Source organism: Hemitrygon akajei, chromosome 11 (genome assembly GCF_048418815.1).
Source record: "Hemitrygon akajei chromosome 11, sHemAka1.3, whole genome shotgun sequence".
NCBI lineage: Eukaryota > Metazoa > Chordata > Chondrichthyes > Myliobatiformes > Dasyatidae > Hemitrygon > Hemitrygon akajei.
The window spans coordinates 110,659,786-110,680,595 of record NC_133134.1 but is presented as its reverse complement, the minus strand read 5'-3'; the positions used below and the strand labels follow the sequence as shown (position 1 = coordinate 110,680,595).

The window sequence follows — 20,810 nt, the reverse complement described above, 5'->3', positions numbered from 1 at the left end:
ATTAAATCCCTAGGTGAAAACAGAAAACGCTGCCCAACGGGCAGTACCCACGCGAAGCCACACAGTTAATGTCTCAGCTTGAAGGTGGGAGAAGTATTCGGCCGGAACATTAAACTCTGCCTCCCAGCAAACGCTGATCGATTTGCTGAAGGCTTACAGCGTTCCAGAGACGCGAAATTTTGCAAATACTGGGAATCTTGAACAACACACACAAAATGCTGGAGATCAAGTCGCATCTATGGAAGGAGAAACAGTTGTCCTTTCCTGTTCAGGATCCGATTTGCAACACATGCAACTTTAAAAATAACTTTCTGACTGTGAAGAGGAACTGTCTCACCATCTCAAAGGTCACGGAAACTGGCCACAATTCGGAGACTCAAGATTTTGCCAGTGAACAACACCAGGGGGTGTATAAACACCCGGCGTGTTTTTCGCCCAGAGTACCCGTCCCATAAAAACTGCTCACATGATTCAACAGGGGAGGGTGCTGATTAAATCCATTTCCTCTCTCCTCCCCTATTTAAACTGTTCACGAGCTCTCCGTACTGCAGCCGGCGAAGGTACAGATTTCTTCCTGCTTCAGTGTGCGGTTTGGCCCGGCTATGGTTCGCTGGCTGCTTGCCCTCTTCCTCCTGGGCTATGTCTCGGCCTCTCGCCGCCTCACTCAGCCCTGCTTTAAGCCGGGCAGGAGAGACCAGGGAGTCAGGTATGAGGACGAGAGGGAGGGAAAGACGCTGGGACCAGCGTGTGGGGCTGCCCGCAGAACTGAGCGGCCGGGGCAGTCTCTTCCCCTGTCTTCCCTTTCCTCTCCCTCCCATCACTTCCCCTCTCCGCTTGTTTTTGCCAGCCCCGAGCGTGACTTCCTATTGTGTTAGTTGTAGCGGAGCCCTGTGGAAGGGCGGCAAGAAGATAGAAACCGGTAACAATTTTAATTCCTGTATAGAACTGCGTCAGGCAGAGGCAGCGGATCCCAACTGAAACAGAAAATTCGTGTGGGGGTTGGGGGAAGGAGGAATGTCGGGGTGTTGCTGGCATTTTTTTGCCCTGGAACAGTGGGGGAGGGCGTTGGGTTCCGAACCGGCCTCGGCAGACTGGGGCAGAACGATAAACTTTATTGCTGAAAGTGTACTGGTAAATCGGGATGGGTTTCCACAGCAGTTCCTTCGTTTTGTGGGCCCTTTGCAAATGACTGTTTATGAAACCAAATGTAAATTCCACAATCGCAAAAACGTGGTTTGAACCTGCGGCCCTGGATTGCTGGTCTGTGTGTTTAGCGCTGATCGTCAGGGGTGAGACAGGTCGGTCAGTATCTGTGCAGATGGCAATGGAGTTAACATTTACTTGGACTGTAGCTGAAACATTGTTTTTTGCCCCCTCCCCCATTTTAATGTGATCAACATCCGATGTTACCCTTTAAAATGGTCTTTCTCTACTTTTTAAACTTGAAGTGTCCGACATCCTTCCCCATACGGCGACTTGGCTATTCCTTCCCAGAATCTCTGCTTGGTCTGACTCTGATTCCTAGAACCCACCCCAGAAATGACAAAGTTGTTGAGAAACGCTGCCCCCTCTCGGCCCGTAACGCTGTCACTGTTACAGTCTGTGTTGCTACTTTGGCGCACTTCCACTAGAGACTTGTTTCTCTGTGCTCTTCCCACCGTTCGGGCAGCCCACAGAACAGAGTGTAATCACAGCTCTATTGCTTCATAAATCCAAAGGGATTATTCCAGGACATCTCTCTCTCTCGGCCTGCATTAATCACTGCAAGTGCCCTTGCTGTAGTTCTTGTATTCTCTACCCAATCTGTTCTCCCTTTCTCTGGTCTGGCTGACATAACATTGGAATTGTAGCTGCGTCTATCTGCAGTTTGGATCTGGCACTTTTTGCTGACATCATCCCTTAGACCAACTTGGACTGGTACTTTCAAATTATTATTGTACTGCTTCACCCCTCAGGCCAAATTAATTTGAACTTCATTCTACAGCTCAAGAAAATTCCCACAAGGAAGTCTTCTTTTAAAAAAAAATCTTTCTTATCTTCCCCTTTTACATTCAAACATGTGAGCAATACTTCCTTGTACAGAAACAGGTTTAATATCACCAGTGTATGTTGTGAAATCTCTCTTTGCAGCAGCAGTCAAACATAATTCACCACTGAGAGGGAACCTGATGACAGTGAGGACCATATGAGTGAGGTTGATGTTCTGGAGCATGTTGATATTAAGGGAGAGGAGGTGTTGGAGTTGTTAAAATACATTAGGACAGATGTCCCCAGGGCCTGATGGAATATTCCCCAGGCTGCTCCACGAGGCGAGGGAAGAGATTGCTGAGCCTCTGGCTAGGATCTTTGCCCTCGTTGTCCACAGGAATGGTACCAGAGGATTGGAGGGAGGCAAATGTTGTTCAAACCTTGTTCAAAAAAGGTAGTAGGGATAGTCTGGGTAATTATAGACTAGTGAGCCTTACGTCTGTGGTGGGAAAGCTGTTGGAAAAGATTCTTCGAGATAGTATCTATGGGCATTTAGAGAATCATGGTCTGATCAGGGACAGTCAGCATGGCTTTGTGAAGGGCAGATCATGTCTAACAAGCCTGATAGAGTTATTTGAGGAGGTGACCAGGCATATAGATGAGGGTAGTGTAGTGAATGTGATCTACATGGATTTTAGTAAGGCATTTGACAAGGTTCCACATGGTAGGTTTATTCAGAAAGTCAGAAGGCATGGGATCCAGGGAAATTTGGCCAGGTGGATTCAGAATTGGCTTGCCTGCAGAAGACAGAGGGTCGTGGTGGAGGGAGTACATTCAGATTGGAGGGCTGTGACTAGTGGTGTCCCACAAGGATCTGTTCTGGGACCTCTACTTTTTGTGATTTTTATTAACAACCTGGATGTGGGGGTAGAAGGGTGGGTTGGCAAGTTTGCAGACAACACAAAGGTTGGTGGTGGTGTGGATAGTGTTGAGGATTGTCGAAGATTGCAGAGAGACATTGATAGGATGCAGAAGTAGGCTGAGAAGTGACAGATAGATTTCAACCCAGAGAAGTGTGAGGTGGTACACTTTGGAAGGGCAAACTCCAAGTCAGAGTACAAAGTAAATGGCAGGATACTTGGAAATGTGGAGGAGCAGAGGAATCTGGGGGTACATGTCCACAGATCCCTGAAAGTTGCCTCACAGGTAGACAGGGTAGTTAAGAAAGCTTATGGGGTGTTAGCTTTCATAAGTTGAGGGATAGAGTTTAAGAGTCGCAATGTAATGATGCAGCTGTATAAAACTCTGGTTAGGCTACACTTGGAGTACTGTGTCCAGTTCTGGTCACCTCACTATAGGAAGGATGTGGAAGCATTGGAAAGGGTACAGAGGAGATTTACCAGGATACTGCCTGGTTTAGAGAGTATGGATTATGATCAGAGGTTAAGAGAGCTAGGGCTTTACTCTTTGGACAGGAGGAGGATGTGATAGAGGTATACAAGAGGAATAGATAGAGTGGACAGCCAGCGCCTCTTCCCCAGAGCACCACTGCTCAATACAAGAGGACATGGCTTTAAGGTAAGGGGAGGAAAGTTCAAGGGAGATATTAGAGGAAGGTTTTCTACTCAGAGAGTGGTTGGTGCGTGGAATGCACTGCTTGAGTCAGTGGTGGAGGCAGATACACTAGTGAAATTTAAGAGACTATTAGACAGGTATATGGAGGAATTAAGGTGGGGGGTTATATGGGAGGCAGGGTTTAAGGGTCGGCACAACATTGTGGGCCGAAGGGCCTGTACTGTGCTATATTGTTCTGTTGTTCTAGGTTCTATAATACATAATAGAAAAGTGAATTACAGTAAAATATACTTTAATTTATGTTTTTTATTATTGTAGTTAAATTAAGTAGTGCAAAAATAGAAATAAAGTAGTGAGGTAGTGGTCATGGGTCCAATGTCCATTCAGAAATCGGAAGGCAAATGGGAACTAGCTGTTCCTGGATTGGTGAGCGTGTGCCTTCAAACTCCTGTGCCTCCTTTCTGAGAACAAGGCATGACCTGGGTAATGGGGTCCTTAATGATGGATGCTGCCTTTTTGAGGCATCGTTCCTTGAAGATGACCTGGATGTTACAGAGACTAGTGCCCTTGATGGAGCTGTCTAAATATACAATTCTCTTATTTTGAACATGTTCACTGACACCCCTGCCCCCATTTACCCACCATGCAGCCAGTTAGAATGCTCTTCACTGTACATTATAGAAATTTGTGAGTGTCTTTGGTGACATACCAAATCTCCTCAAACTTTTAATGAAATATAGCTGCTGTCATTGCCTTTTTTGTGACTGCATCGATATGCTGGGCCCAACATAGATCCTCAGAGATCTTGAAATTGCTCACTCTCTCCACTTCTGATCCCTTATGAGGGCTGGTGTGTTTACCTTCATCTTACCCTTTCTAAAGTGCACAATTAGTTCTTTGATCGTAATCACATTCAGTGCAAAATCGTTGCTGTGACACACTGATGTACTTCACTCCTGTAACCCTTTCATCACCTTCTGAAGTTCTGGCAACAATAGTTGTTTGTCAGCAAATTTGTAGATGGCATTTGAACTGTGCCTAGCCATACAGTCATGGGTGCAGAGAGATTAGAGCAGTGGACTAAGCACACATTCCTGAGGTGCCCTAGTGTTGATCGTCAGTGAGGTGGAGATGTTATTTCTGATCCGCTCAGATTGTGGTCTTCTGGTTAGGAAGTTGAGGATCCAGTTGCAGAGGGAAGGAATGATTGTATAAAACACTGATTCTACAGATTCTTCCATCTGGCCAATAGGGCACATTGTGACCATTCAGTTCCTACTGCTTGCTGTTGTTCAATAAGATTGTGGCTAATCTTTCAGGGTGAATTTCCTATTCCAACCACAGAACCCTTGAATCCTTTGACAATCAAAACTCTCAAACCTGTCCTGAACATACTTGGTAACTGAGTCCTCCTCAGTTAGAGAATTCCAAAGATCCACCACTACCCAGAGGAAGAAGTTTCTTTTCATCTGGTCTGAGTGGCCAACGCCTTTTGATGTAGATGCTCTTTGGAGAAAACTAGCATTTTAGAGAAAACTGCTAAACCTTATTCGAATTTTGTACATTTCAGTGAGATCCCTCCCCAATCTAAATTTAAGCCTTTAGCCCACTCCGCTTGTACATAAGATCTGTCATTCTGGGGAAATAACCCTGGTGAACTTTCATTGCACTCCTGTTATTGTGAGTATAACCTCCTGTACCTCCCCCCTGATGCCACTGCCCTGATTTTACCACAAGGTCGGTCTGCTGTTTACAGTATACTCTACCGTTTATCTGTGCTGTATGCATTTTGAATATTTTGTAATATTTTGGTTTATGTGTAATGTTTTGTGGGTGCATTGTGTTTCATTTGGTTTTAAATATGCACAGTCAGATGACAAGCTTGAATTTGAACTTGAAGCTGCATTTCGGATCTCACCAGCCGGAAGTTCCAGATGGGCTGAAAAGCCAACTTTTAAGAATGAACAAACTTGGTAAGGTTGTTGTTGAGGGCATCCCAATGGCAAAATGCAGTCTGCTGGAGGAATGTAATGCCAGATGGTTGTAACTCAGCCAGCTCCTTTGTGGGCACAAGCATCAAAAGGTGATTCCTTGAGGCCACATTCAGAACATACCCTCTCTCCATTAATGCCATCGGGGAGAAGGTGTAGAAGTGTGAAGACCCACATTCAGTGTTTTTAGGAAAAGCTTCTTTCCTTTGGCCATCAAATTTCTGAACAGTCCATGAACTCTACCTCACTACTTTGCTCTCTTTTTGCACTATTTATTATGTACAAATTGAATTTATGATAATTATCATAATTTATGATAATTTTAATGAATTGCTCTGTAATGCTGCCACAAAACAACAAACTGACATGTGTCAGTAGTAATAAACCTGATTGTGACTCTGAACTCGCGGGTCAGACAGCATCTGTGAAAGGAAAAGGATTGACATCAAAACCCTGCGTAAGAACCCAAAACACTGTTTGTGCTCGGGCCTGTGTTCCTTTAAACTCAATAGGTGCATGTACATGGTAACAGGTGACAGAGGAACAGTGAGGTCAGGAAAAACACAAAGTTGTTGACTCTGGTGTCTTGTGTGAATGAAGAGTTAATATTCTGAGTCTGACCTCATGCACGGTCAGTCTGAGTGATGGGACTGGGAGAAATGCCAGTGATTAAATAACAGACACAGGAGGAATTTGCAGAGTAGTTCCTGGATGGGAACTGCATTGCTGTGGAGAAAGGAAAAGAATGGAATGGCTGCTCAGGCTCAAGTTCTACACACAAAGGCTTCTGGGCCTTTTATTTTGAGCACAGAATGGAAATGTAAACAATCCATCGATGAGTATAATTTATATAATGCACACAGACAAGAAAACCATTCTTATAGCGGAACTCAATTGTGAAGCAAATTAGTAAGTTTGTTTTATTTAGTGAAGTGGTACATGTATGGGATCATTTCAGTATTAAGTTGTTGGAAATGGCAGAATTAAAAGGCAGACTAAACTGTGATTTTGTTTCCTGTAGAAGGATCAGTTCTGAGAGCTAATTGTCTTCATGTGCTCACAAGCTGTTAAGTGCACAGAATCTCTCAGTTTTTGCTTGAAAGTTTTTTGAGGAAATTTTAAAGAATTTTATTCCACACAGAGTATAAATGTGGCTTGAGTTTATGGTTAGTAAGCCTCAAGCTCCAAAGCAAACTCAGGGTGAGATGAACCTGAACTTCTGCTTTGGAACTGTCAAATCAAAATGGCAACTGGTTTTAAATGTCAGATATAGCACGTCTTGGTAGAGTGCATCTGGGATTATTACTGGCCTTTTTGATTCCTACTGCATCAAGGATGCAAAGGTGGGCAATTGAGAACAGATTTTCACTGTGGGAGCTTTGGGTGAAAAAAACCAAGAATGTTAAATGACCCTGAAATACAAACCAATTAGTTAATTGCTGCTTGTTCCTCTCCCGCAGGTCTTACCCTCGGCCCCATGAAATCCTACCTGTTGCCGAGCTGCCGAAGGCATGGGACTGGCGCAACGTGAATGGGGTGAACTACGCTAGCACCACCAGAAACCAGCACATCCCGCAGTACTGTGGATCCTGCTGGGCTCACGGGAGTACCAGTGCCATGGCAGGTACAACACGGACGGTGCTGAGATACCCTGCAATGCCCCCTGATTAAACTGGGTAGTGTGCCAGACCTTCCATAAACAAGAACGCAAGACCAGAGTCAGTGCCAGTGTGGGAGCCACAGGTGGAGAAAACCAAGGAGGTGAAATAGTGTGAGGACCAGTGCAGGGAACGTAGGCAATCTCAGTGTTTTAACAGTAATAGCTGAATACGAATCCAATTCACCCTTCTATGCCGTGTATCATGCCTTTGAATTGTATTTAAGAGCCTTTTACTGCACTTCATTTGTTGAAGGTAACAGGACATAGATTAAATTTGGGCTATTCAGAAGTAAATGATGCATGAATAAGTGGAAGGCCAGACATTTTCCCCTTAATTTGGGTGAGACTAGAACTAGAGGTCCAAGATTTGGGGTGAAAGGTGAAATATTTAAGGGGAAACTGTGGGCAAATTTCTTCCCGGGGGAGTGGGTGCAGGTGTGGAACAGGCTGTGAGCGTAAGTGGCAGATGTGGGTTCAATTGTAACATTTAAGAGAAATTTGGATAAATACATGAATAGGTGGTGTTCAGAAAGATATGGTCCAGGTGCAGGTAGATGGGACAAGGCAGAAGGGTTGGCATGAGCTGGATGGGCCAAAGGGCCTGTTTCTGTGCTGTAGTACTCTGACTTGAGGATATTGTGATCCTGAAAAGGGGGGTGGATAGCCAGAATGTCTGGGCAAAAGCCTGGCAAATGGAGTTTGTGCATGTCCAACCAGCTAGTGCACGGCATATCCATATGTATGAGGATTTGGGACCAGCAGCATGGATTTCCCGGAGTCTGAAAGCATCTTTTGCGAGGTGGGAACTCGGTTAGCCACTGAATTTCTGAGTTGCAAACAGTTCACTGGCATAGAACTCTTCTGTAACCTGCGAGTCCCTCACTGGCAGCACACCAGTAGAACTGCAGAGGTGTTACGATGTTAGTTGTCTCTCGGGGAACTCAGTCACATCACCGACTTTCTGGGGCAGTTACAGGATAGTTAATAAATGCTGGCCCTGCCAGAAATGCCCCATCTGAGGCAAAAAAAAAATAAAATTGTAAGATCTTAGCAACTGGAGAGCTGAGGACTGAGATTAATTTGTGAAACTTGGTTAGAACAGTGTGCAGGGAATTGTAGATTGGGTATAACTTAACTGAGTGGTGTTGTGAGTGTGTTTGGTTAAGTCCTACTTTTAAACCAAGTTACTGGAAGTAGTGTACTTTTTAAAGACAATAAAAACATTATAGGGATGATAAAATATCTGCATATTGTATACTTATTGAGGATATTTTCAGTAAAATGATTTGATAGAGGGGTTGAGAGCCACTATTTCTGTATTGCTTCCAGTGGTAGCACAGACCCATTTTTTGGTAGGTCATGTGCTGTTAGATAGTTGCAGCTCATTGACCAATGTAAAACTTGCTCTCTCCAGCCCTCCAGCTCTGGGAAAATTGGCAACTTGCGCCCAACGCTGCCCTTGAAACTTTACTAGGTTTGACTTGAGAGGAAGGCTTGGTGCTGGTATGGGGTGCACGCCATCTATAATACTGCCTGCTACTGCCAAAACTCACACCCTTCAAACCCTCAAAGGCATCCCACCAGTTAGATTGGAACGGCCAATACACACCCAGACTGTGACTGCCTAATAAAGGGATTTCTTTTCCAGATAGGATCAACATAAAGCGCAAGGGTGCCTGGCCATCTGCCTACCTGTCGGTTCAGCACATCATTGACTGCGCCAGTGCAGGGTCCTGTGAAGGCGGTGACCACTTCGGGGTGTGGCGCTATGCTCACACGCACGGTGTTCCAGACGAGACTTGCAACAACTACCAAGCCAAGGACCAAGGTACCGTTTTCACCGCTGCATCTTCCTCGCTCTTTTACCAAGGTGAACAGAAGCAGATTACACTGGAACATGAGCTGTTTAAGATGGAGACGTGAGAATGCAGATGCTGGAATCCAGAGCAAAAAAAAACCTGTTGGAGGAACCTGGGGCTTTGCCAGGCAAATGCAGAGGCAGATAAATGGCTGTTATTTCATATTCTGTACCCAAATCACTGCTTATTCCTTTGCCTCCACAGATGCTACCTGATCTGCTGAGTTCCTCCAGTAGATTGGTTTCTTGACCCATGTTAAGGTGCCTTAGTTTCTCACCCATTTGATGAAGCACTTGTGTTGAGCTCAGAATTTACAGCACCAAAAAGGAATGATTTGTGATTCGTTTTGATCTATTCAACATTTATGGTCCATTAGAGCTTCTTCCAATGCCTCTCATTTATCGCTGCCATTCAGTTGGTCTCCATCCTATGCCTTACTCTCCTTATTAAATCTATGCTTTGCTTTGTGATTAAAGTTTCACTAGTATTACTATTTCCTGTGTTTAGAGGCGAGGCCTCTACCATTTTTACCTTTTTCCAAGTTCTGTCATTGCCACCTGGCTGACCACAGTTGCCACTTCACAGTTGTCAGTTCATTACTTCTGCAGCTGGAGATGATCATTTTGAGGCATCAAGAATATAGCTTTAAGCAACAGCAAAAATACTAAATGTCTGATTTTATTTTATTTTTTAGATTGTGCGCCATTTAATCAGTGTGGCACTTGTACAACTTTTGGTGCCTGTCATATTATCAAAAATTACACACTATGGAAGGTCGGTGACTTTGGCCATGTCAGTGGTCGAGAGAAGATGATGGCAGAGATCTATGCCAATGGCCCAATCAGGTACAGTATTTGATAAGGCCCATTCCTCTTTACATCACTAATACCAGGATATTAAAGTTGAGATTTGTTGAATGCTGCATCTGTTCATAATTGTGTTAATTCTGTTTGTTCCTGGGACCCTCTCACTCCTGGTTTATCAAAGACATTTGTGGACTCAATTTCCAATGCTCTTAGAAGAACTCCAAAGACTGGTGACGGTGCAAAATAACTCGGATTCAGAGTACATTTATTGCCAGAGTATGTATACAGGATACAACCCTGAAATTCGTCTTCCTTGCAGACAGTCATGAAACAGAAGAAACCATAGAACCTGTTCAAAGAAAAAACATCAAACCACCGCCCACATGCAAAAAAACAAAAGAGCGAAAAGCAGTATTAAACACAAAATCAAAAGAGTCCAGGCATTTTCAGTTTAGCTCGATGTTTGTTAACTGCAGGCCACCCCAATACAAAATCACCCAAAATAACAACAAAAAAAGAAACCAGAAACACGTAAATAAACCTTACCCAAGACCCAAATCCTCTGACAGCATCGAGGGAGAGAGGAACCTTCCTCTGGGAGCAGTGAGCAACAGGCTGGTAGACAGTGCTGAACACACCTCTCACCTTCTGCACTCGTCTCAATGATTTCAATCTTCCTTGGGGTTTAATTGGCGAGAAATAGAGTCAATAGTGGGCTTGCGCCCCATCTTCAGGCTTCTTGGCCTTGAGGCTGCGTGCCTCATGGAACACCCTGGGGACAGCAAAATGCCAGATTTTCCAATCGGCCCAAAAACATAACAGCAAAATGGCGACCACTGGCTCCAGCAGTAGCAGAACCACGTTTGAAAGAAAAAGATGAAAGAAGTGAACTCTCTGGAGAATGTCGCTGTTGGTCGCTGGTGTCATCTACCTTAATTGGATTTGGACAATAAACTCTTCTAGATTTTCCCAAAAGTGGAAACACTCTCTCCAAATCCACCCTGTCAAGGCCTTTCAGATCATACATGGTTTAATTGTCTACTTTCTTCTCAACTCCCACCAACTTCTATAAGACACTGCCCATTCCAAATGTAGTTCTAGTAAATTTTCTGCAAACTGCTGGCATTGCTTGCACCGTTTCCAGTGGTGCTGCAGGATGACGAGCGGAGTCTCCAAAGCCACTGTAGGGCTCTGAGAATATTGCACACCGGCATCAGTTTACTTCCCCAGATTTGACATCTACGTTTGCTTCGTTTTGATCTTGCACTTTGTTTACCTGCACTGCACTTTCTCTGTAGCTGTTGCACTCCATTCTGCATTGTCACAGATACCAAGATACAGTGAAAACCTACCTTGCATACCATTCATACAGGTCAAATAAATTTATTACCAAACTACATACGTGTCTCCATATACAACCCTGAGATTCATTTTCTTGCAGGCATTCAATAAATCTAAGAATCTTAATAGAATCGAAAGACCACACCCAACAGGGCGGACAACCAGTGTGCAAAAGACAGACTGTGCAAATACAAAAGGGAAAAAAAAGTAAATAATCAGTAACTATCTAGAACCTGAGATGAAAAGTCCTTGAAAGACAGCCCATAGTTTGTGGGAACATTTCACTGAAGAGGCAAGTGAAGTCGGGTAAAGTTATCCTCTCTGGTTCGAGACCCTGATGGTTGAGTGGTAATAACTGTTTCTGAACATGGTGGTGTAAATCTTGAGGCTCCCGTATCATCTTCCTGATGGCAGCAGCAAGAAAAGAGGATGACCTGGATGGTGGGTGCCCCGATGATGGATTCTGCTTTCCTGTAACAATGCTCCATGTAGACGAGCTCAGTGGTGGGCTGCATTGATGGACTGGGCCGTGTCCATTACTTTTTGTAGGATTTTCCATTCAAGGGCATTGGTGTTTCAATACCAGGCTGCGATGCAGCCAGTCAGTATATTCTCCACCATATGTCTATAGATGTTTGTCAAAGTTTTAGATGTCATGTAGAATCTTTGCAAACTTCTAAGGAAGTAGAGACACTGCTGTGCTTTTGTTATACAGTACATTGACATAGAGCAAGGTAAAAAGGTATGCAAGGTAGGTTTTTCACTGTATCTTGGTATCTGTGACAATTATAAACCATCTGAGTATGACACACAATTGTGCTGGATTTGGAGTGCGACTTGAAGCCACAACACTTTGGCTCTTGGAAGAAAGTTTTAACACTAACCTCAAAATTGGCCTGTGACTTGTAGTTCAATATACAAATATAAACTTGTTTGAACACAGACAAACAACAGGTCATGGACACTAGGGTGGCCAATCTTGAGTTACTGATAGAAGTTGAGATAGTTTTGGAGCTAGTTATGTTTGGTAAACTTTCATTTAATTCCTTGTAGTTGCGGCATTATGGCTACAGACAAGCTGGAAGCGTACAGTGGAGGAGTGTACTCTGAGTACCATTTTCTACCGATCATAAACCATATTGTGTCAGTGGCAGGCTGGGGTGTGGATGAGGATGGAACTGAATATTGGATTGTGCGCAACTCCTGGGGTGAACCATGGGTAAGTAAAGCCCAGAGTCGTCATCCTGGGTTGGTGCAAGTAGGAACTACCATTCAGTCTAAAGCCCAGTATCTGTGATTAAGCTCAGTCTCTTTATCTGATGGACTACATTGTACACATGCACTATCAACTCTCCTTGATTGTACAAGAATGCGAGGACTCCTTTGTCCTCACTGGCGATACCCAAAGACCACTCATTCCCATTGTCTATCAGGAGGGAAGGACAGGGTTTCCTGCTTACATTTATTGCCTGATGTTCTGTTTGCTAATGCTGGGGCAAACTTTCTGTACTCCTATGTCACTGCTCTTAACCTCTAAACTCAAGGCAATATAAGACATGGTGCAGTGCCCTATCATTTAACCCTGCAATCTGCATTTTCCAGTAGTTTGACCTGGATTCTGTTGACTCTGCGAATTTTCACATGCAGGAGCCCTCAACCTTTCAAGAAAATAATTGCTTGATTAATCAGCATTATTTCATGACGTCAGCAATATTAATTCAGATTCTGAGCGTCTTAACAAACTATTTCATTAGAGAGAGAGAAAGAGAGACTGCAAATGTGAGACAGCCATATGACTAACACTTTGGTTACTATTCCAGGGGGAGAGTGGTTGGCTACGAATCGTCACCAGTGCTTTCAAAGGAGGATCAGGAAACTCCTACAACCTGGCAGTAGAAGAAGATTGTGTCTATGGGGACCCCATTTTGTAGCAGGATGTGAATTTGACATGTAATAAATTGCAAATCTAATACTTTAAATATATATTTTTAAAGAGGTTGTCAAATGGGGGATAAAGATAATTTTTACAATCTGTGCTTGTACTAGGAAAACTGCATTGAGTGCAGAAGTAATTAAAGAAAAAGAAAGATGGAATTTTACAATGGGAGAGTAAACCGAATATGTTGTTCGGCTCAAAGAGCCTAAAACCACTGTATAAAATTAAATAGCTCTTAAACAGTCTGTCTGTCTTGTGCTTCAGTTCACTGTGTCTTGTAGAAAGGATTAAAGCAACACGGCCTTCCCAGTACAGCATTACAATATTAAAACATCTGCATGAACAGTGAATCAATCTTACTTATTGGTTTCTTAAAATATATCTCACAGGGAGCTAATTCAGGCTGGGCCTCTGTGCTAGCCGTGCCTTAGTTTCAAAGCACCTGCCATATTCCGGAACGAAAAGTAGTGTTTTAGTTGCCAAAACCAGTTTATAATAACTAACTGGTGCTTGAGACACCAGAACTCCAGCTGAAAATGAAGATATTTAATCACCTGCTACTACAATGATGCAAGGGAGCTGTTGTAAAATTAACTAAATATGCTTCAGCAGGAAGGAGAGCATAAGTAACTTGCTTGTAAACTGACACCATAATACAATGTATTGGTATAATGCCTTAAATGACTAAAACTTCAAACCATGTTCTATCTGCAGGATCTGTGTTGGCCACAAAACCACAGCGGCTGCCTATAGTGGTGCTAAAATGGGGCAGAATTATGCCTATTTGATGTCCTCAGCTAGTTCTCAGCTTCCTAATTTGGAGGCTTGTTTAGCCTTGTAATATCAAAAAGCACATATACAGGCTGTGATAAAGGTCAACAACATGTGTGCCACTACCACAGTGATAGGCAGCCTGATTAAGCACAGTTCAAAGCTGGGTACTTGGTGATTGTGCACTGACATCCATTCCCTATAATGTTATGACTTGCACACACGGTTCACTATGAAGCTAGGTGACCACACAAGAAAATAGGAGCAGTGGGTCACTTGTCCTGTGTCCTGCTATTCAATGTGATCATGGCTGAACCTTCCTACCTCAAATCCTTGATTGTACTCATTCTCCATTGACCTCGATCTTCTTCCTCTTTAAAGCCCCAGTGACCAGCCTCCACAAACCTCAAGGGTAGGGTAGAGAATTCCAGAGTCTCACCTCCATCTGGAAGCAGAAATTCCTCAATAGCTGAGTTTGAAATGACTGCCCATCCCTTTATATTGTAATTTTGCTCCCTCCCACTAGCAGAAACATCTCACCAGTGTCGTGCCACTCGGGTTCTCATACGCTTCAATAAAACCATCCTTTGGTCTTCCAAACTGCGAAGAACGCAGATCCAAATTCCAGCAAGAGGACAAACCTGTTCATCCAGGAATTAACCATGTGAATCATGTCCTCCAACTCTCCTAGAGGACCACACCTGTGAACAATAGTCAGGTGTGACCTGATCAGCTACCGCATACGATATTAATAAATATTCTGAAACTCCAACCTCTCAAAGCCAATACAGGCTGTCTCCAAGTTACAGATGTACAATTTATAAACATCCCTACATATGATTAAGCTCCAATAATATTATTAAATTCAAAACACATTCCTAGTTCCCTTCCCGCTCTCCACATTTAGTGATTGCTCTTATTCAGTCTTGGTTGGTGGCATCCGTCAGTCTCGAGAGACCATGGATCTGCGCCTGGAGTTTCCTGGGCAGGGTTATATGGGAGACTGGCAGTTGCCCAAGCTGCAAGCCTTCCCCTCTCCACGCCACCGATGTTGTCCAAGGGAAGGGCACTAGGACCCATGCAGCTTGGCACCGGTGTCGTCGCAGAGCAATGTGTTGTTAAGTGCCTTGCTCAAGGACACAAACACGCTGCCTCAGCTGAGGCTCGAACCAGTGACCTTCAGGTTACTAGTCTGATGCCTTGCCCTCTCGGCCACGCGCCAACAATATTCAGTCTTATATGGAATTTAATGAATGGTATCAAAATATATAAGTACGTTTACCATACTGAATGATATTGATGTTGAATTTCCCCATGGGGATGAATAAAGTATCTATTTATCTATCTATGATGTAACTGAAGATATCTGGACATTTGTTACATGGGCAAGGTAACAAAGATGGCAGATGTATGCCATCTGCTCTCACTTCACCAGCCTGCTGTTTGTGTTTTGTGCATGAGAACACCTGATTGGTGTGTGGTGCCCTATGGCTCTGTGCCACTGACTCAGTATTTATAGATTCCTTGTAATATTGCCAACCTCCTGTGTAGGCCTGGGCTTAGTCAATTGATATTGCATGTGTATTTTTGATCAAAGCAGACCCATTAAAACATGTATGTCAAACTCACGGCCCGCGGGCCAAATCCGGCCCGCAGTGGAATTATCTTTGGCCCGCGAGATAATATCTAATTACTATTAAAGCTGGCCCCAGTAATCGAAGCGCCTATGGTGTATGATATGGCTAATGCTGAGTTTATTCAGGTACCAGGTTTTCAGGGTTTTTAGTGTTTATTCCGCAGTCTTCTTCATAAGAAACGGAATTTGTAAAGTGAAACACTTTGTAGTTATAGCAGAGACTGAGACACATGAGAGCAGGCTGAAAAAACGGAGGCAACGAAAGCTGCGTTCGCACGCATCCGACTGATCCGGCCCGCATGAAGCTGCATTTTGCTCAATCCGGCCCGTGACCTAAAATGAGTTTGACACCCCTGCATTAAAAGGTAATGGAAACACTAGAGAGATTGCAGATGCTGGAAACCTTAAGCCACACGGGATGCTGGAGGTGCTCAGCAGGTCAGGCAGCATTATGGAGGGACATGGACATTGACATTGTTCCTGCCCACTTCCTTTCCAGTCTTCTTGAGGACTCTCAGTCCAAAGCGTCCACTGTTCGCCTCTTGCCGCCTGTGTTCTCTTGGCATCGTGTGTGTGTTGCTGTCAGAGATTAAGATGTGGGGAAAACTTATGTCTGTAAGTCAATTTTGTCTGTAAATTGGAAGCCACACAAAATCATTCAAAATGCTAACCACCCCCTCCTCAGTATTGTAATGAATGGCATTTAAAACACGACTGATCAGAAAGAAGAGAGGCCAGTTCTACTTTTATGTAGGAACTAACATATGTAAGTATATCAGGCTTTTTGTTGAATAATATTATGGGGATATATTGAAAACTGACCAAACGTGCAGAGGATGTTTCTATCAGGGGGAGAGTATTTGGGCACAGCCTCAGAATAGGATGAACTTCCAGAACAGCGACGAGAAGGAATTTTTGCTATTTTGATTTTCTTTCTGCACTACCTCTTTAATTTTTTTTACTTCTTATTGTAATTTGTAGTATATTTTACGTATTGCCCTATCCTGCTGCCACAAAACAAATGTTATGACATACTGAACATCAGCTATAATAAACTGATTCAGATTCTAAATTTCTTTCACCCGAGGTTTGTGAATCTCTGGAATTCATTGCCATAGACCTCTGTGGAGGCCAAGTCATTAGGAATATTTAAAGTGGAGGTTGGTAGATTTTAATGAGCAAGGGTGTCAAAGATTAGCGGGTGTAGGCATGACCCCCATCACATCCTGTTCTCATTGCTACCGCCAAGGAGGAGGTCACAGGAGCCTGAAGATACACACTCAACATTTCAGGAACAGTTTCTTCCCTGCCACCATTAGATTTCTAAATGGACAATAAACCCATGTACACTACCTAACTATTTTCTTATTTACACTATTTATTTAAATCTTTTTTATATCTTGGATAATTGGGACACATCGGGACCCAATTTGGCCCAATAAAGCAGCTTCCCCAATTGGCCAAAGTTTTGTGGAATTAGTTAAAAACTTATATAAAAAAAGACAAACTACCATTTAACTGAGTAAGAAATTATGTATTTAAGTAAAATATAGAACAAACTAGAACACTAACATTACTTCTACAATACTATAAAAATGTAGTTCCTAATAGTTATCAACAGAGAAATTTATTCTTGAAACCACAGTGAGCAAAACACTTGAATTGTCCTACTGCTTATTTCTAATTATCAACGACAAAAATTACTGCTTTTTGAATACAAGTACACGCAACTGACACTATTTAAAAAATCTTTGTTCTAAGCATGGTGTAGTGTTTTAACAGTGACACAAGTGTACATGACTAACGCTAGTTAGAAACTTTGGCAGCGGTCTCCGGTCCCAATTAGGCGGCACGATGTCCCAAATAAACAACGGAAATCCAGCTCTTTTCTCAATCCATTTTTTGTTCTTTAAGAGTTGTCTCAAATTAGTAGCTTCTCTAACTAACTGGAGGCCCAATTAACTGAAATCCACTGTGTGTGCGTTTTCTATATATATATATATATTTCCTTAATTGTAATTTGTAGTTCTTTTATGTATGCGATGCGCTGCTGCTATAAAACAACAAATTTCACAACATATGCCAGTTCAACCTGATTCTGATTCTGACTCAGAACATAAAAGGCCATGTGGGAGTCTCTGGCCATTTATGTGAGGAAAGGGTATTTGCACAACCCACTTTAACTAATTCAGGCTACCAATTCATTGAGGAACTCTGGTCTTTATTTTCAACCATTAAATTAGAACAAGTGACATGAACACCAGTAGCTGAAATGTTAAATCCTCCCTCACCCATCCACAGTATGCAGACAGGGACCAACCCCCTTCTAACCATTAGGAAATGGAGCCTTAAGCCCCGAGACAGGGTCTGTCCTGCTGATATCCCTCCAACATTCCCACCTGGGCGTCTAGAAGGACCATCATTCCGAACTCTGGAAAACACCTTCTGCACCTGTGATACTCCTAATCTGGTTTTGGGATCCGTACCACTGATCCTTAAAGAAAGATGCTACCACTTTTAACTGCGAGCCAATTTCTTGCTGGGAGCACGAAGTGACAAACTCTACATAATACATTTCTGTGCACTTCAAAGATAATACTGAATATTAAAATATTATATAACTTTTCTTTTTAGGAGATCAAGGGTTGCACTGCACTTTTGTAGATTATGAAGTGACTGATGACAGCAGATAGGTCAGGAAGTGTCTGACCAAGCAGGTGCATGTGGTACAACCATTAACACCCATGGTTTTCATCAGCTCTACAGTGACGGATGCAAACATAATAACTACCTTTATTATCCTCACCTATGGTCCACTGTTGACAAAATAAGTGGTTTTTTTCCCCTAAAAATTGTAAATCCAAGCATTCCTGAAAGTACAACACCGTTATTTATTTTTAACACATCAGTTCCAAACTCAGTTTATTTTCCAAAGTCATTTGCAGAAAAGAAGAAAAAGGCTTCTATATTTTACATCACTTATATAAAATAAAGTACAAAATCTAATTATTATTCATCTATTTAACTGCTGCTGGGTCTCGCTCACAATTCTTGGATCAATTTTACATGACACACAGTGTTCCATCATTGTCTCACGTCTCAGAAAGATCTTGCACATCCTCCGCTGGCTGCTCTCTATTCCCGTGTTTCCTTCTCCGTGCTAGTTCACCATGATAAAGTTGGATTTGCAGTGTGCTGGAAGTACAGTTTACACAAATCTTTTATTCAGGAGTTACAGTCACTTCATGTTACAACATTTCTACTACAGGTGCCCCCTGGCTTTACAAACGTTCGCTTTACGCCACTTCGCTTTTACAAAAGACCTACATTAGTAACCTGTTTTCGCATTACAAAGAGGATTTTCACTTTTAAGAAAATTTTTCACATATAAATTCATGGTTCTTCGCTTTACGCCATTTCAGCTTAAGAAAGGTTTCACTGGAACGCTCTACCTTTGTAAGGGGGGGGGAAACACCTGTACTCGGGTCCAGCTGCTGGGTATCGTTCCTCACCACCTCTCCCTCACTCACATTAGCTTGGACGGAATATCACAATGTTACACACTAACACTGCAGGTTTAGCAGAAGAGTCCACCAGAAGGACGTACTAGTGGTGCACAATTAAAGTGAGAGGGCAAGGCTTTGTTGAGTGGAGTGTAATGTCAGGTTATCCATTTGGAAAAAAAGAATGGGAAAAGCAAAATAGTACTTAAATGGAATTAGACTACAAACTGAAGAATGTGGAGTCCTGGTGCCTGAAACACAGAATGCAGACTCTGCAAGTGACGTGAAATGTTGTGCAGTATTGAAAGAGGTACAGAATACCAAACGAATGCAACTTTAAGAGACCGCAAATGGAATATTGAATTCACTTTTGATTTCCGTACCACAGGAAAGGGTGCACTGGAGGCAGTGAAGAGAAGGTTCACTAGGCTGATTCCGGGAAGAGGGGCTTGACGTACTGCATAATGAGCTTAGTTGCAAAGGAACTGGAAGTAATTGTACTGAAACATACAACGTTCTGAGGATGCTTCCTCTCATGGGGACATGAGATTTTGCAGATGCTGCGTTTGTGGTCTAACTCCATTTAAGTAATATTATGTTTTCCATGTATAATGCCTGACCTGCTGAGTCCCTCTAGCATTTTGTGCGTGTTCCCTTAATGCGGACCCATGGAGCTTAGTTTCAGAATACAGTGTCACATTTTAAAGATAACACCTTCTCGGAAGGTTATTATTCTCTGATCCAGAGAGATGTGAAGATGGACATACTGAATACACTTCAGAAGGAGAATGACAGATACTTAAGCTACAAAGGAGTCAGATGATACGGGGACAGCAGTCAGAACGTACTGCTGAGGCAAGGTTGGATCAGCCATGGTTGTACTAAATGACAGAGCAGGCTCAGGGGGTGGATTGGCTTACTGCTCCTGTTTTTAAATGTTCTTACATCAGAGAGATGAGACCACCTGCCACGGTTTATGTACCTCTTATTCTTCTGAGCAGTAATCCCTCATTATAATCTAACATGCACTAGACATAGGAATCTCTGCCACTAAAAATTGCACCTACAAATAGTGTGCATCCACTTCTTCTGGAGTGAGGCCATTTGACAGGGTTTCCCATCAAAAGGCACAGGAGTGAAGGAATGAAAAACCATTCAGGCTGGAAGGTCCACAGCTATTCTGCTGACTCTTCTACATGATTCCACTCAATTTAAGCTTATTTTTCACTGATTAAAGATAAATATCATATAGATATAGAAGATATATCATCAACTGCAAGAGGAGGAGCTCAATCTGACTCACTAACATACAAACTAGGCTTCTGCTCAGTTCCAAAAAGTGTGATAAAATACTACACTCAATGAACCACAGAAGTAGTTACATAAACCTAATGCACACAATGACACCCTCTCTTAACACAGGAAGTCAACTGAATCAGAAAGTAAAGTAAACCTGTGATTATGAAGCTCTTTTTAGCACCTCTGGAGCTCTCAGAGCATTCTGTAGGGTCTGATTATTAAAACTGAGGAAGTGGAACAGCTGAATTGCAAACAGCAAGGACTCAAAAGCAGCAACGGTGATTATGATCAGATAATATCTCAACTAAGAGGGCAATTGGACTTCAGTACTGAAACACAGAACCTTCAACCGTGCAGCATTCCCTCAGTATCAGTCTGGATTTTTGGGTTCAAGAAGTAGCCTTCTGATGGAGCTCCCTTGCTGAAATCCCACTAACTTTTAGCCGCACACAGCCTTACAATTCC

The 20,810-nt window shown here is 42.9% G+C and overlaps 2 protein-coding genes across 3 annotated transcripts in view; one reads left to right on the top strand and one right to left on the bottom strand.

Annotated features, from left to right (window-relative positions):
* The first annotated feature begins 456 nt into the window (after positions 1-456).
* Positions 457-13,381, top strand: ctsz (cathepsin Z). 2 transcript variants are annotated; one of them, XM_073061500.1, is made up of 6 exons: positions 457-706; positions 6,995-7,158; positions 8,843-9,022; positions 9,748-9,898; positions 12,254-12,419; positions 13,021-13,381. In XM_073061500.1, the coding sequence occupies exons 1-6, from the start codon at positions 603-605 to the stop codon at positions 13,129-13,131; spliced, it is 876 nt and encodes a 291-aa protein (XP_072917601.1). In that variant the 5' UTR covers positions 457-602; the 3' UTR covers positions 13,132-13,381. The 2 variants fall into 2 exon arrangements, with proteins under 2 accessions (XP_072917601.1, XP_072917602.1); XM_073061501.1 differs by having other exon boundaries at positions 543-560.
* Positions 13,382-18,414: 5,033 nt separating this feature from the next.
* Positions 18,415-20,810, bottom strand: part of nelfcd (negative elongation factor complex member C/D) — a 95,628-nt gene continuing 93,232 nt past the window's right edge. The window contains exon 15 of the mRNA XM_073061506.1: positions 18,415-18,738. Coding sequence (XP_072917607.1) covers positions 18,704-18,738 — 35 coding nt within the window. The 3' untranslated portion in view covers positions 18,415-18,703. The remainder of the gene's footprint in view (positions 18,739-20,810) is intronic.